We start from the raw sequence: 17,460 nt of genomic DNA, 5'->3' as shown, positions 1-17,460 counted from the left end.
TTTGCTGGCTGTAAAGTTTTGCTTGTCACAAACTGATTCCTTCTGCTGACTGCAGATAAAATCAATTCCCCTCTGTTGGACCCTCTGCAAATTTTGAGAGGCATCCATTACTATGTTGCATATTACATTGAGTAATTTTCTGCAGGGATAACTAAAACCTCTCTGGAGGCTTAGTGATGTCCTTCTCTGTGAATATTTATTAGTACCTGCCACGTGGTGCAATCCTTGCATTCCCACAAAAGTGAGAAATGCAGGCTACTTTAGAAGAAAGTTTATGTGGTAGGAATAAAACTTACTCTTAACAGGTGTGACTCAGTAGTATTGAAAAACAGAAAGAGATATGAATGTCCCAAAACCTGTTCATTTTCAGTACTTTGTCAGTCTCCTGACATCAGATCAGTGTTAAGGGATACTGATTTGCATAGTAACATGTTTTAAGCAATTTACATTAGTAGGTATACTTGTCCCTTTTTTAGCTATATCATACATCTCCTCCGTGGTGTGCCATTGCACTGGGAGCCCCTCTGGCAGCAAACTGTCTTTACAAGGATTGATACTGACCATGTCTCTTCTAGCAGTTTAGTGCTTCACGCCCATTCCCAATAGCACAGAGCCAAACTGGTTCTGTCTTCTCTGCTGTGACTTGGAGACCTTTTCTACCTCACTTTAATTTGTGCCTGTCCCTGTCTGGCTGCAGGAACAGGATAATGATTGTAGCCATAGTAAACTTCTTTAAAATAACATTTCTTTTAAGATTCCACTCTCTTAATCTTTCTTTTATTTACATAAATAAAAATGAAATTGTTTTTCTGTAAGCCATACTGGCATTGCTGCATCCACTTAAGTATTTTTATATATTACAGCATCCAGAATAACACCAAAAAAGAAAAAAGAAAAGGTCTTTGAAGGAAGGGTGAGGGGAAAGAAAGGACTTTATATAAAAACTTAAGTTTTATGTAGCCTACTAAGCTGTAAGAAAACACATTTCAGTGACTTCTTCCACCATTACTGATCTCCTGAACTCTGTTACCCTATTTTCTATATTTATAGCTGTTACTTATTGGCCTGTGTGCCTCTGTGAGCAAATGCATTTATTTAAATTAGATATAGTATTTCCAGGTCATTTTATGTGTCTTAGAATAGACCAAAATTAGCTGAACCATCAGCTATCATTTTCTGCCTTTGATGACTTCATAGTATGTCATTTTAGACAATGTATTGGAATATGTCTTAAACTGTATAGTTAGCATTTCTAAGTATTGATTATTCCAGAATGGCTCAGATTTTGTTGGGAAAAACAATTACAGAATAATTATATTTTTTTTTCTGTCCCCAATATTTTCTTATTAGATCATCTCATTCTTCTTATGTGGATGAAGATTATGATTCTTTAGCCCTTTGTGATCCTATGCAAAGGATAAACTGTGAAGTTGACAGCTTACCTGAGAGCTGTTTTGACAGTGGTTTGTCTACCCTGAGAGATTCAAATGATTATGATTCAGAAGTGGAATACAGGCATCAAAGGATTTTTCAAAGGTCACAGTGTATGCGAGAAAGCTTTGGTGGTGATGCTTCTGATACAGATGTAAGTGCTGGACTTACTCCTTCTCTGAGAAAGACCTTTAGTTGAAGACAGAACTAGTGTCCTGTTCTTAAAATGAAGTGGATCTTTGCCTATACTAAGTATTTTGGGTTGTATGCATTTAAATAAGATTAGTGACAATTTTTTGGAGAATGCAGAAATAGCTACTCCTCTTTAAAAGAAAATGTTTATTTTGACATTTTTGATAGATTTTTGAGGTAATAACTTGATTTTTGAAGCACACAGGGTTTTTGAAGGTTGTTAAATAGCATGCAGACGGGAGCCCATTTTCTAATGATTAAAAAGCAGATACTATAGAAGTAAAATAGGTTTCTGTTCACTGTCTCTTACTGTGAGATGAAAAAATCACATATATGAGAAAAAGAATAATGTTAGTGCATACATTGATTTACACAGTAAGTCTCAGAGAAATGTAGGAAGGTGTTATTGTGTCCATTTTATTGTTAAATAGAGTTTTACTGATGACTACATAGTAAGACTAGTATCAAGCACAGCTGAACATGGGGGTTTTTTAGAGCAGATCCTTTACTGAGCATTTAGTTGAGACATTTAATCTCTGCTGTTGAAAATGCTATGAATAGTGCTGATTACAGCTGTGCTGTATTTAATTTAGCTTGAGTAGTAGTAGCATACAGAGTAATATCTTGTAGGGAAATTCTTAATTTTTGTCAAATAAGCTTTGAAATAAAGTATTTGTTTATTGAAATTGTTTTTTAAGCTGAAATTTTCCATATGGAAATTAATCGACTGTGTCTGGAAACTGTACTGAAAGCATATATGCCAAATAGGAAACACCTTTAGGGACCCATAGTAGGCTACAGTGAACACCAAATGTGAATTAGAACAGAACAATCACAGTATTTCGACTAGAACTGCACAGTTCTATTTGGTCCTTTATCTCCGTTTAATCCAAACTGTTGAAACAAATGTTTTAATCAGTCTTAGCTGTGCCTTTCTGAAAAAAAAGCATACTTTTCTCACTTGAGCTAACACACCAGCTTGTTCTTTCAGGTTCCAGAGATCAGAGATGAAGAAGCATACAGTCCTGATAACAGCAGTACAGTGTTAGACTGGAAGCCCTCACGACCAGTAAGTCGAAGCAGTTCAATTGTTTCAACAAGGAAATACATATCTGCTCTCACCCCTCAGGTAACCAGTTCTTTAGGGGAAAAAAAAAAAAGTGTTCGATATAGAGAATATTTTTATATAAGTATATGAGTTGAAATAGAGGGGTTCTTTTTATTTTCAGTCAGATGCAACTGAATCTACTCCAAAATACCCCAGTTCAGAGAAGGCTTACAAGATTGTTCTTGCTGGAGATGCAGCAGTGGGAAAATCCAGTTTCCTTATGAGACTTTGCAAGAATGAATTTCGAGGCAATACCAGTGCAACCCTGGGTATAGTTATTGTTCTTCTTAAAATACTAAAGTAAATTTCATTGCTGTTCTCTAGAAGTGGGTGAAAAGACTAGCCTTTGTGATTGCTTGCCAGGGTTTCCTGAATATACACAGGCAGTTTCTTAGGCTATGAGGTCTAATTGAGTACTAAAGCTTGGAAATGCCTAACTGCTGTTCGGAGTGGATAACTGCTGTAATCTAGTTTCTCTTTGCAAAGCACAAAGCCTATTCCTGAGCAACACAAAGCACTAGAAAAAGGAGTTTCAGTATAATGAACTTAGAACGTATGTGCGATCCTTTTCGCTTTTTTCATTGCTTTCTTGTCTTCTCAGCTCTTCCTTCCTTCCTTAGTATTTCATACTATCCTTTGATGTCTTTCATACTATTTTTTTGTCTCCATTTCTTCAAAATGTTATTGAAGCTTTCATTTAAATGCAGCTGGAGGGATTTCTGACTGACTTGTTATGTATATTATTATAGCTGTCAGCTAACAAACTTGTCTTACTGATTCCAAAGACCGAATTTTCGTCTTCCGATCAAATGATAGTTGTATATTTGTTTATTGGCTCTGAGTCAGTATTTTTGTTCAAATTTATCTTTTTCCTCCTTGGCATTTGAAATAAAGTCTGTTTTATAGTACGTTTTCTCTTGTTCTAGAAAAACATTTAGGAAGATAAAGCAGGTAGGGATCTTCTTGTTTGCTAGTCATAATGCCAAAGTTCTGTCAATTCTCCTGGGGAAAAGTGTGGGTAAAATATTTCTTTAAATGTTTTTCTGAAGACAAATCAAATATGTTCAGGGGATTATTACAGTTCAAGGCTATGTGAATGACTGAAAACTCATAATCTACTAAAAGAGATGAATTTTGAAATAACTGTTGTATAGGGCGCATAACTTTTCATTTTCTGTGGTTTTTTTGAGGTTATTGATGGTTTTGATTAGAATATATACATTATTCTTTTCAGGTGTGGATTTTCAAATGAAAAGACTAATAGTTGATGGGGAACCTACAGTGCTACAACTGTGGGACACAGCTGGGCAGGAGAGGTTCGTGATTCTCTGCACTTACGTAATTTAAAATGTTTTGTTTCTAAAAGACATTTTATATACGTTTAGGTGAAAAAAAATCCACTAAATATTATATGGCCCTATAGTAAGTCAGTCAGTGTGGCCATATGTAAATGTCTAGAGACAGATGTGATTTTGCTCTGCTGGGACCCCAAGACAGGTGGAATGTTTATTTGTTAGCTTTGGTAATGCCTGAGACAATCTTTTGTCTCTGCAGAGAGAAATAGTTGAGGTTCACCATAGCATTAATTAATTAAATCCATATGTCCCTCTCTTGCAATATAAAATAATGGACCAGATGTACACTGTTTCTTCCATTTTTAGTCTTTTGCTTTCTTTGACCTTACATACCTGTATTTCTGAGCAGGATTTATCTTAGAGATTCCCTTCCCCCTCCTCTCCTTTTCTTGAAATTCCTGGTTGTGATGTGCATTGTATTTAGTGTATGAAAACTTCTTCCCAAAAGCATTAAAAAGACTTAAGGCAAAAATGTACAGATTGCTGAATGTATATCCAAGATTCTTCAAATTATTGTGTAGAGTTTCCTCAAAAACTTACAACATCCTTACTTGAGAGCCATTACTTCTTTACTGGCAGCTTTTGGGGCTTATTAAGAGGTTAATCTAACACCTCGGAAGTCAGTTTAGTCTGTTCATTGACCAAGATTTGTATTGGGCTGTATGTGTTTACTTTTGCCTGAATGAATGATTATGTGAATTAGGTAGTCAGAAGCCCAATCATTCTCCTCCCATATAATAAATTTGAGAAGAATATTTAAATATGTACTGTAAATACCTTGTTGTTGTTAAGTGGATTGTGTTATGTTAATGGCAAAGATGACTGTAACTGATTAATTCATTCCTGAAATAAGTTCATTGGTTTCATATTTTTTCAAATGTAGCAGAGTAACCCACTCAATTTATGAAGTTATATGTAAGCGAAAAAGCCTTGCCACTTAACCAAAAGTCCAGTGCAAAGCAGATTATTTGTAATAGATACGCTATAGATTGTTTTGGCACAAAGAGTGTTGATCGCTGTTTAGGATAGAATCTTATGTATCCTTATGGAGCATTTGTGGACCTGCATCAGCAGTTTGCAAGAGCTACTTGTGAAAGAAGCTATGAGAAATCTCATCTTGTAATGCGGAGAGAATCTTACTCTGTAGTGCCATAAAGTAATGCTGTGTTCTTAATGATGTTAAATTGAATTCTTTTTCGATGGTGTAGCCTTATGCAAATCTCTTTTTTCTGAAAGATTCCGAAGTATTGCTAAATCGTACTTCAGAAGAGCAGATGGTGTCTTACTGCTGTATGACGTAACATGTGAAAAAAGCTTTCTTAATGTGCGAGAATGGGTGGATATGATCGCGGTAAGAACCTTAAATATATACAGCTTACAAACTATATTTCACTGCATTGTTAACATTATTATTTATAAAATTTGAATATGTGTATATTGGAATTAGCCAGATAGCAGTCTCTTATGGGAAGTAAAAGCTATGTGGAAGTCCTAAGTGTATCCTGACGTATTCAGTTTGTGTTAAAACCGCTAACATCTTTTTGTATAAAAGGGTATCATGTAATCACACTCTTCCCATTCGCTTCCTTTTGAAATTAACATGACAGCCCATTATAGATACCCTCTTGTGAATGGCTTGAATATTCCTTGGAGTCTCTGCATTTTAAACCAGTATGTGAGATTCTGTGAATTAGCTATAGTTCAAGTGAAATTTCCAGTATTTCTTTCTCCTATTACATCTTGATTGTTTATTTGAATACAAATTTGTATTTAATGGAAAGGGTTTTTTCTCTTGTACCAGAGGTGTTTAATAGGAGGGAAAGTGATAAGCAAAATCTTTAATTCATCTTTTGAAAACCATTTCTTTTAATCATGGTAAAGGAGTTGGTCACTTTTCCCATAGTAGTTTTGTCATGTAGCATTTAAATCCAGTAACCGTTTCCATTAGATTGAAATTTCTTGTTGAGAAACAGGGCTTATGGGAATGGAAGCACGTCTTTGCAGGCTGATGTTTAAGCTGGCTGCTTAAATATTGACTAGCTCAAGAAAAGTTCTCTGCATGACTTTCATAATTTGTCATTTTTTGTGATAGTGTGCAAGATTTTTTTTTGTGGGAAGGAAATCAGTATGACATGATGATGCTAGTTACTTTCCTGAATTCTGAGTGTTCTAGCAATAAGGAAGTAAAAAAAATCCTCTTTACAGGATGCAACTCATGAGAATATTCCAATTATGATGGTGGGAAACAAAGCAGATCTCCGTCAAGCTGTTACAGAACAAGGGCAAAAATGTGTGCCTATAAACTATGGGGAAAAGCTGGCTATGGTAAGGTCTGAGTCTACCTTTAGTATAAAATGGTCTTAAAAACTTTAACCATGTGAGAAACTAGTAAACAAAAGTAATTTTCTTGTCATTTGTTCAAATCTAGTAATTGGGATTCATGGATACTTTTCATGAAAACTATCCTATTTTGACGGTGTTTCCTGGGCTAAATCACATCTCGGTGTCCACTGAGCTGAACTTCATTACTGGCTGGGATAGTCTTCTCAGTCTTTATGGTGAAAAAGTGGATGGACTAGGAGACTGAGGTTTTTCTGCTGCCAAAGAGAAATTGCCAGTGCAAATGTGAAGCAGGCTAGTGCTTTTCGCCTGGCTATCCAGCTTTTGAGTGGAATATTTTCATCTTCAAGAGACTATCTTGTATTCCTGCCACATCTGCAAAAAGAAAAAAAGGAAGTCTGCTATAAATAGAAATGTGGACAAGTTTTTTGCATGTATTTATATGGGGGATAAGGGATGCACATATCCCGTATTTTGCAAGAAAAAATGTAGAATCTTTAGTCTTGTGTTGCTGTGTGCTTGTGCAAGTGATTGATTGTACTGGCGCAGATACCACGTCTGTTACTTGTGGAATGGTATATCTGGTTAAGTTAGAATACCAGATGCTGTAGTTCATGAGTAGCTAACAAGCTGGATTCAGTAACCTGTCCTAGCAACTCTCTTCCTATTTTGCAGTCTTGTGGACAGGAAGATTGAGTTTAGACATTAAGCCTACGAAGTGTTTTTTATTCACTTTGTTAATTCAGAATATACTGAATATAAAAAGGTACAATTAAAAAGCAGTTACTGGTTTTTTCGCAGTACTAAAGTGAATATATTGGAGAATGAAGTGTACCAGAAGAAATCCTGTTCATTTAAATGTGTGCCATCTTTCTTTCTGTTATTGAGGAAACCATTTGTAATTGAATGCACATATTCAGATGGGAACCATTTCCAATTAGTTGGCTTAACAGTTGATTTTTACTCACAGACTTATAATGCACTATTCTGTGAAACAAGTGCTAAAGATGGATCTAATATTGTAGAAGCAGTTCTTCATCTTGCTCGGTAAGTAGCCATGTTTCTATCTTCAAATAAACAGATCTCAGTATAATTTATGAAAGGACATTATATGTGAATATACATACAAATACACACGTACATTTAAAATTGTACCAACATCAACTTCAACAAACAAAATTTAAAAAAGAATACCATGTTAAATCTTTATAGATAAATGCAGTTTAATCAAGTAACATTTTTGCTTGCAAATGTTACAAAGCTGTCTCAATAATTGTATTTAAATTAGAGCTCAGTTATGCAGCTCACAAGTTTAAAACCTGTTTGGTTAATGAATTACATTTTTAATGGTACATGGATTTACTTTCTTAATTCTTTCTTAAATTAATTTCAAATGGATCTAATTATATAATTCTTAATTCTTTCACATATTAATATATATTCAGTTTTATTACTGACTATTTTAATCCCACATATTTTCTTTGATGTCCCTTTCCATAAATTATTTAAAAGATAGAAATTCTGATCATATCCATTTAGCAACCTGGTATTTCTGTGATAATATGTGAGCCAAACATTACACTTCTAAATTTCCAAACCATTCTCGGTTACAATATAATTTTGAAGGGCTGGCGGTATGTAATGAATCCTCAGCCTCTGATTTTTCAGTTTAATACATGGAGCTCAAGGCCAGGATTACAAACCATATTCATGTGATTTTTGCAGCAGTCTAATGCAATAATAAAACTTTTTGACATTTGGTCAGTGTTTGATGATTCATTGTTAAAATACTACTGATTAATATGACTTGCATACAAATTACTGGCTTTCTAGAGAGGATCATTGCTTCTTCACATAGGACTTTCAAGAGCACTCGTATTTCCAGGAAAATGCATCCATTAGAGATGCAGCAAGAACGCAGGCGGTTGTTTGTCTGTCAATGTCAATGTGAAGTTAATTGCTGATTTGTTAAATGACTCATTTCCAAGAACCTGGACGTGAATGCAGGAGTGGATTATGAAATGAGGCAACATACATGGCACAGTTATATAATATTAATCACATTTGGAAAATTATCTCTAATTTTAAACATGATAACTTTGTTTGTTTCATGGATAAAAAAATGTTTTGGCAGTTGGAGCCTCTCTTTTCAGAATTTAAAAACCAAAAATAATTTCTATATTTCTTCACAAGGTTCATTAATCCTCAGATGGCCTAGACATTACCCAGAACCTTGGTCTAGAATGGTTGCCTGCAACTTCTTTTCTCAAGTTTTAGTAATTTGTATTCTTTGAAAGAAGCATTTAATTTTGAAACAAAAATTTCTAAATGAACATTTCATTAGAGCAGCTAGTTTTACAGACTTATCTGTTACCCTTTGTAGTGTTCCTTTCTGCCGCTGTTGAATAATTCAGTGTTCTGAGAGGAACTTCATGAATTTACTCTACTAATATGATGAGGACTTAAATTATTTTTTAGATATCTATCTATGAAAATGTATATAAATATATAAAAGCAAGAAATTTTAGATCTGGCTTTTGACATTCTAGGGGGCCCATAGTAAAAATACAGATCAATAATTGCTCATACATATGTAACTTTTAAGTCTGCATTTATAATAAAAAATTCCACAATGTGCACTTTTTCTTTGAGGGTAAACTTATACTTGAAATTGTAGTTACATAGTTTTGTACTTTCAGCTACAAACATATTCTGTTTCTATTGTAATATACTGAAGCCAACAAAGAAACATGATCAAAACAAAAGAAAAGGGAAAACAGAACATTGTGGAGTTATTACATATCAGAAATTATTATATTTGTATTACTAACTATAAGAAATACTGATATGATTCCCAAAGTGGAAACTTACAAGACATATTGATTCTGTGCACCAAAATCCATAGTTTTAACCACGCAATAGATGATGGTGACCTCTGTAAGATATACTGGGAGAAACCGAACAGTGAACATGAATAGAAATATATTAATTGAGTGCATTTTTTTGTTTGGTTGGTTGGTTGGTTTTTTTTACAGTGAAGTGCGAAAACGAAGTGATAATCAAGATGATACAAGGTCAATAACCAGCCTGGCTGGGACACCTGTCAAAAAATCGGCACTCACGAAAAACTGTTGCAATGTTTAAGTGATAGATACTTTTCCTGACCTAAATAACTTGTGTATTTACAAAACAAAATAATGAAGGATTTCAATAATGTATTTGTTTTATTGTGGATTTATACATTTGTGTATTTAGAAATTGCACATCATGTTAAAAATCCAGACTCTACTTTCTACTCATTCATATGCACTTGCTTTGCCCCATAGGCTCTGGTTTCACTTTTCTTAAGTAATATAAGTCAATGAAGTGAGCTCAGAATCAATGTTATAGTAGTCACTGCATACAATATTGTAATGTATTTTATCATCTTTACCTGCTTGTTTCTTTACGGGCTCAATATTTCTTAAAAACAGAACATGATAATATCATATATCGCTCATAGGAAAAGAAAAAATAACAGCTTCAATTAATTTAATGTCTTTTTGCTCATGTCTGCTTATCTAGTTTTTTGAAGGCCTTAAGTTATATGTCGATGAAACATGTCCCAAGAAAACCCCAAATCATTAAAAGGTTGCCTAGATCCAGGTAAACTGTAAGTTCAGGGCATGAAGCAGAATGGTCTCTGTTGGGAGAAGACAGTGGCAGGTGCATGTGGTTCTGCTGTAATTTCACAAAAGTTGGCGAGTTAGAATTTAATTGTGGGAGTTGGGGTTTGATTCAGAACTGAGAAGTAGATTTTCCATCTGATCCTACGCAGCTCAGAAGTGAAAGGAACATTCGTGTGGACCATTACCATTCAAAATTCCGGAGAGACATAATACCTGTGATATGTAGGATTACTGATCCAATACCTGCCTGTTTGTTTAGATTAGATCTTTATTAGTATTACAGAGAGATATATGTTGTAATTCTTCCCTTGTTTTTCCAATGTATTCCATACAGACACTAATTGACTAATTGAAGGATTGTAATAGTACAGAGGAGTCTGTTTTAATGGATATTTGTATGCATTTTTGAAGTTTTAAACCTGTAGGTGAAAGAATTACTGCACATGCACAAGCATCTGTATTAACTGTTCATTAAAAGAGGTCTCCGAAATGAACAGCAACCACTAACCTTAATGAGAAGTCCTTTGCCTGATTTTAGGAAAATTCTGAGAAACACACCACTAGGTGGTAGCTTTAGGTGTCAGCATCTCTAAAAACTGAGTTGTTATTGCTTATAATAGTTCCCAACAGTCCTATAGCGTAGTAAAAATTGTAGGTGTTTCTACAATTAACAATCATGATCCAATTCTTCTCAGCTTTCACTAATTTTGATGGGAATGGGATAGGGCCTCTTCAGAGCCAGCAAACCATTTCAGTCTTTTCAGTGTATATTAATAAAACATCTCCAGGCTGAAACCTAGCTCAGTAAATCAACCTTGGATAAAGTTTTATGGACTGATTGGAAACCCATATGACTAGCAGCTGTTACTGCATTTTATCAACACTGTATTTGAACACGGTATAGCCTGTGCTGTGTTATCAGTTTTATAAAATGTGGAGTTCTCAGGAACAGGATGGTTCATAATTTAAAAATAAATTACAGTTTTAAAGTAGGAAGAGCAGTGTTTTTAGGCATCCTTTCAAACCTCTAAATCAGAGCAGCTAATCCTCGGGTAACTATCTGAAAACTTGTTCTTAACAGACAGAGAAATTTAATGCTAGAAGGAATAAGATTTTATTTCACTGTATTGTACTTCAGCCCAAGAAGAGAAAACATGTTTGGTGTCCTTTTGAAGTTCTAAGGGGATCTTCACACACTACCTTATTCCATGCAGGTGACTTTAGGGTTGTAGCATCTTCCCACCCAGCAGTACAAGAGGCCTCATTGTAGTCCTGCAACTTACCTGGAGCAGGTGGCAGAGAATGAAGGAGATGCAGGTGTACCAGGAATATGCCTGGTCACATACGTATTGTTTACTATTAACCTTGTAATATTTAAACAAGAAAATTACAGCTGTAATTAGTTTCTCTGAGGAGAAAATCATGCTTAACTGAGCACATTGATGAGGGCCTCTTCTGTGTTGTTTGTGTGTAAAAGCTTCTCTCTGTTCCAAAGGAGTGAAATGGGAGTAGAATTAATATGGGTTGTACTTGCAGACAGTTCTGCAGCAGTAGAGAGGAGAGAGGGAGATGATCCAGCGCTTGGTTTCTGAAGTGTAAGCTTACAACATGTAGGCATTTGCATTTTCTCAGGATGGGAAGGTCACGATTATAAGCTGTTACTTACATTCCAAAAGATTTCTCCTTCTGTGTTATTAACTTCTGTTAACTTGTAGGGCTTAGACTGAGGCTCAGTGTTCTAAATGTGTCTCCTGAACCACAGGGTTTGACTAGCTCTGTGGTCTTGGACTGCAGTAAATGAGGTGAAATATGTTTGCCTGAACCTTGTTGACACACCTGCATGAGCAAAATATTTTGGCTGGATACAGAGAATCACATAAAGTTGTTTGCAGGAAGGATTTCTGGAAGTGGTTTTGTCCAACCTCCCAAGCACCCAAGTAGAGATGGACTGTTGCCAGCCCTACATCAGGTTAACTGTCGGTTTGGCTAGACAGGCTGTGAAAATCCCCAAAGACAGAGATTCCACCACCATTCTGGGTAGTCTGTTCCTGTGCTTGCACTCCCCTTATGGATAAAAATTTCTCTCTGTGTCCAACATCAGTTTCCCAAGTGGCTACAAATTTGTAGCTGTTTCCCCTTATTATATCATCTCCTGCTACCAAGAAGAGTTTGGCTGCAGTCTTGGTAACTCCCCTTTCAGTATCTGTAGGCTGTTGGCCCTTTCTTCACCAGTATAACAACATCGTGAGGTACCTCTTGCAAATGTGGGTTCCACGTCCCAGAGTTAGCAGCATGCATGCATGTGCAGTAATTGCTTTCATATCTAAGATTTTTATCCTACAGAGAGTGCCATGTGAATGTCCATACTTGTAGAGAGTTTGGTTGAAGGATGTGAGTTCAGGGACCTGCCTTCACACCTATTTTTTTCTCTCTGCAGGATTGGGCCATTGATATTTTCGGTACTTTTTTTCATTTATTTTAATGACCAAAGTCTTACTTGTGTTATTTGGCCAAATTATATAATTTAATCACTTTTTTTTAAGCTCTGTAATTTTTGTGTGTCATGTAAAGCAATAATTTGAAACAGTGTTGTTTTTAAATAAGATTCGGGGTTGGAAACTGTTAACAAGGTTTTACCTTGGAGTAGTTTTATGGTCAATGTATACATTACTAAAAAGGCACTACCAAATGGGGATGTAGCTATAGCTCAGTTGGAACTAGTTTTAGAAATTCTATGATGATCAGCTCCATCAAGTCTGAATATTCACATAATACTATGTAGAATTCATGTGAAAGCAAAGGAACTTGAAAAAAATACTTAAATTTCAAAATTAAAGGATGTATTTATACATGGAAATAATGAATACATAAAGTTTTATTTTCTTTTGGCAAGCATGAGCTTTATGCTCTGACATGGTTGCACTATTGTACTTTGAATATTTTTATAGTTTTGTTTAGCACCTAAGAACTATTCATTTAATCGCACAGTTATTTTTTTAGTTAGTGGATGTGTTCCCTTAATACATGTATTTATTTGAAAAGGAAAAAACTTTTGTGGTTTTCCTCATGATATGTAAATAAATTATTTTTATTCAGTTGACATGGAAGTATTATTTTATCTTGTATTGGTTTTGACCCTTTTTAGTTGTGGCATAGTATGCATTTCTGAGGCAATAATTTCTGAGACACTCTGAAAATGTTTTGATCGCGTAAGTTCTTGTAACCACTTTGTGCCTGCTTAGCATACATTTAGTGGCTTAATAAGACAAGCTGCAGCTTCTTTTAATTGTTCTTAGAAGTACAGTTATGGCCTAACATGGTTCAAGTATTTTTCTGTGTAACTATCCTCTATTATTTTAGGAAAAATAAATTACAGTTTTAAATCTGAATAGCCTGTTAAAATGTATCCCAAGGAAAATATCTATGGACCACTCCTGCATGTAGATGTGCACCCATGCAGATCCCCAATTAAGCTAATAGGTTCTGTGTTAGTGCAGGCAATCTGTTCATATATAGGTCTTTTTAAAGAGGTTTTCTTTTTTCCCCAATCCACTGCTGTACAACAATGCTAGGTAACTTTTTAGGGAAAAAGATTTCAGTGAAAGATCCCCAATTCATAAAGCAAAGGGAGATAATTATTCATATAATCAAGGCATTCTGTAACATGACAAAGAAACCTGCTTCCTAGATGTTTCTGACTGTATTAGGTAATTAAAAAAAGTGGACCAATATCTCATGTGCAGTTCAAATGGCCTTTACCAGTACCCCTGCCAGATTTGATACAGCATGTAATACTGTCACTCTGACCCTGTGCAGAATACTTATGGATTGGAGAAGCTTTTTACAGCACCAGTTATTTTAGTATTTCTCTCCCACTGTATTACTATCAGGCCTAATCCTTTCTTGTTGGTATCTTTAGTACTGGTAACATTAATATTCATCATTATTCATTTTTTTTTCACCTATCTTGTTTTGTGAGAAAACTATTCTTACTGTAAAAGAAAATTTGACTCAGATATGTGGAATGTAGGTTCAAATTTTTTGCTCAGCTTGTAAAAAGAAGTCCTTTTTCTACAATTTCTGCTCTTTGAGTTATGGCTATGGATAGCTGGGTTTATAGGAAATTAGTCATTAGTAACAAATAAACCCAAGCTGTGAAGGTTTCCCACTGAATATAACGTGAAGTATTTAAAATAGAAGGGTATTTTCATACTAGCATGAAGGAGAAATTCAGTGCCAATTGCATGTGCCAACTTTTATTAGAAGTCTGTATATTATATAAATAAGGCTCTAAATTGTGAAAACTTCTGAAACTTTATAGTGTTTACAAGTAAAACTGTGGTGTTCATGCAGTTTCTTCCTCCTCAAAACTACAGATCACTGCATTCACTGTAACTTTGTACATATATATGTTTAAAAAGAACTACACATTTTCTGTATTACAAATTGCTGTATAATAAAATATGCTTCAGTAGCCATTTTTCTTCAGTGTATTTTCTTGTTGTCAGTGCTCATGAACAGCAGTCTGGCATAGCATCAGTGACCTGTCAGTTTAATGTCGTTAGGGTTCACCAATTTCTGTGGCCAACAGCCTACAAGAGTGATGTGACCACTGGTATCTCTGGCTGCCTCCAACTTCTTAGCCTCAATGAACAGTCATCAACTTACATCTGAGCTGAAAGATGTCCCTCACTGTGAGTCCCGAATAAAGCTTGAAATTATGCTGCTGTATCTGTTTACAGAGATGGTTTAGCCACTCTGTCTCTAACTACTAATATGTGATATTGGTAAGGTAAGAAAGAAAAGAAAAAAAATAGCCAAAAGCAGTAAGCCTATTGCAAATATGCTCTATATAGGGCTCTAGACCTCAAATAGAAAATATGTGGGGATCCATATGTCAAAGAAAAAACTGCCCCAAAACCCAACGTAAAGCTGCTTGAGGTAAAGTTGGCAACTTTAAATGCTACCATAGAATCACAGAATCATTTAGTTTAGAAGAGACCCTTAAGATCATTGGTGCAACTGTTAACCTAGCACTGGCAAGTCCCACCACTAGACCATGTCCCTAAGCACCGCATCTACATGGCTTTTAAATACCTCCAGGGATGGTGACTCAACCACTTCCCTGAGCAGCCTGTTCCAGTGATTGACAACCCTTTCAGTGAAGAGCACAACTTGAGGCCATTTCCTCTCATCCTATCACTTGTTACTTGGGAGAAGAGACCAACACCCACGGGGCTACAACCTCCTTTCAAGTAGTTGTAGAGAGCGAGGTCTCCCCTCAGCCTCCTTTTCTTCAGGCTAAACAACCCCAGTTCCCTCAGCCGCTCCTCATCAGACTTGTGCTCTAGACCCTTCACCAGCTTCATTGCCCTTCTTTGGACACGCTCCAGCATCTCAATGTCTTTATTGTAGTGAGAGGCCCAAAACTGAACACTATTCAAGGTGTGCTGAATACAGGGGGACGATCACTTCCCCAGTCTTGCTGGCCACACTATTTGTGATACAAGCCAGGATGCTGTTGGCCACCTTGGCTACCTGAGCACACTGCTGGCTCATATTTAGCTGGCTGTTGACCAACACCCCCAGGTCCTTTTCGACCAGGCAGCTTTCCAGCCACTCTTCCCCAAGCCTGTACCATTGCATGGGGTTGTTGTGACCCAAGTCCATCGATCCAGCCTGTCCAGATCCCTCTGTAGAGCCTTCCTGTCCTCAAGCAGATCAACACTTCCACTGAACTTGGTGTCATCTGCAAACTTAGTGAGGGTGCACTTGATTCTCTCATCAAGATCATTGCTACTGAGCACTGGGGAACACCACTTGTGACCAGTCACAGTGTTTTCTGAAGCTACTCTGAAGCCCATAAAGGCATTAACAACCTTGATATCATACAATCAACCTCCAATTTAATTGGAGTTAGAACAACAGAGAAAGCGTGGCTTTGGACAGTGGGCACAGCATGAGAGCAAGTCCTATTCTAAGCTCACACACAGCTTCACTAGCGATTGGATCTGGAGATAAAGCATGAATGTGTGCTCCTTTGTGCCACACAGCAATAAGCCCTGGAAGGATGGGGTGGGTGTGGGGTGTGTGTCACTACCAAAATGCTCTTTTCAAAGCTTGAATTCCCTTCTAGAACACAAAGCTAATAAGTAAGACTTCAAATTTCATTTGCATATTAACTTTCCTCTTTAGGTATTTTCCTCCTTTATTTCTGTAACCTATTCTTCCTGTGGCCATAAAAGCAGTACAAATTAAAATGTAGTTTTGCTTTCTTTATAATTTGCACAAATGAAAAAATTATTGTTGAAATGGAAACATTTAGATATATTTAATACCCGATAGTATCGGCATATAATCAGAAACAATTTTTATATTCCTACATTAAGGGGCTTGTGGTGGGTTGAGCCTGGCTGGAGGCCAGGTGCCCACCAGAGCCGCTCTCTCACTCCCCTCATTCACTAAACAGGGGAGAAAAGGCATAACGAAATGCTTGTAGGTTGAGATAAGGACAGGGAGAGATCACTCACTAATTATCGTCACGAGCGAAACACACCAAACTTAGAGAGGGAATTCATCTAATTTATTACTAGGCAAAACAGAGTAGAGGAATGAGAAAATAAAATCAACTCTTAAAACACTTCCCCCCACCCCTCCCATCTTCCCGGGCTCAACTTCACTCCCAGCTTCAACCTTCCCCCCCTCAGCGGCACAGGGGGATGGGGAGTGGGGGTTACGGTCAGTTCATCACATGTTGTTTCTGCTGCTTCTTCATCCTCAGGGGGAGGACTCCTCTCATCGTTCCCCTGCTCCAGCATGGAGTCCCTCTCACGGGGTGCAGACCTTCAGGAGCAAACTGCTCCAGCATGGGGTCCCCCACGAGGTCACAAGTCCTGCCAGCAAACCTGCCCTGGCGTGGGCTCCCCTCTTCATGGGTCCACCGGTCCAGCCTGGAACTTGCTCCAGCGTGGGCTTCCCACGGGCCGCAGCCTCCTTCAGGTGCCTCCACCTGCTCCGGCGTGGGGTCCTCCACGGGCTGCAAGGTGGAATCTCTACACCCCCTCATCCTTCCTCCATGGGCTGCAGGGGGACAGCCTGCTTCACCATGGCCTTCACCACGGGCTGCAGGGGGATCTCTGCTCCGGCGCCTGGAGCTCCTCCTCCCCCTCCATCTGCACTGACCTTGGTGTCTGCAGAGTTTCTTACATCTTCTCACTCCTCTCTCCGGCTGCAAAAGCTCTCTCTCTCTAAGTGTTTTTCTACTTCTTAAATATGTTATCACAGAGGCGCTGATTGGCTTGGCCTTGGCCAGCGGCGGGCCCGTCTTAGAGGCGGCTGGCATTGGCTCTGTCAGACACAGGGGGAG

The 17,460-nt window shown here is 37.1% G+C and overlaps 1 protein-coding gene across 3 annotated transcripts in view; it reads left to right on the top strand.

Moving 5' to 3' along the window:
* The window catches only part of RASEF (RAS and EF-hand domain containing), a 35,807-nt gene extending 21,235 nt beyond the window's left edge, over positions 1 to 14,572 (top strand). For all 3 annotated transcript variants that reach the window (XM_054810574.1, XM_054810573.1, XM_054810575.1), the window contains 8 exons: positions 1,351 to 1,585; positions 2,615 to 2,752; positions 2,853 to 3,000; positions 3,966 to 4,047; positions 5,323 to 5,437; positions 6,292 to 6,411; positions 7,397 to 7,473; positions 9,462 to 14,572. In XM_054810574.1, the coding sequence (XP_054666549.1) occupies positions 1,351 to 1,585; positions 2,615 to 2,752; positions 2,853 to 3,000; positions 3,966 to 4,047; positions 5,323 to 5,437; positions 6,292 to 6,411; positions 7,397 to 7,473; positions 9,462 to 9,570 (1,024 nt within the window). In that variant the 3' untranslated portion in view covers positions 9,571 to 14,572. The remainder of the gene's footprint in view (positions 1 to 1,350; positions 1,586 to 2,614; positions 2,753 to 2,852; positions 3,001 to 3,965; positions 4,048 to 5,322; positions 5,438 to 6,291; positions 6,412 to 7,396; positions 7,474 to 9,461) is intronic.
* Positions 14,573 to 17,460: the final 2,888 nt, after the last annotated feature.

The sequence above is a fragment of the Grus americana genome, chromosome Z (genome assembly GCF_028858705.1).
Source record: "Grus americana isolate bGruAme1 chromosome Z, bGruAme1.mat, whole genome shotgun sequence".
Lineage (NCBI taxonomy): Eukaryota > Metazoa > Chordata > Aves > Gruiformes > Gruidae > Grus > Grus americana.
This window is presented reverse-complemented; position numbering and strand designations above follow the sequence as displayed.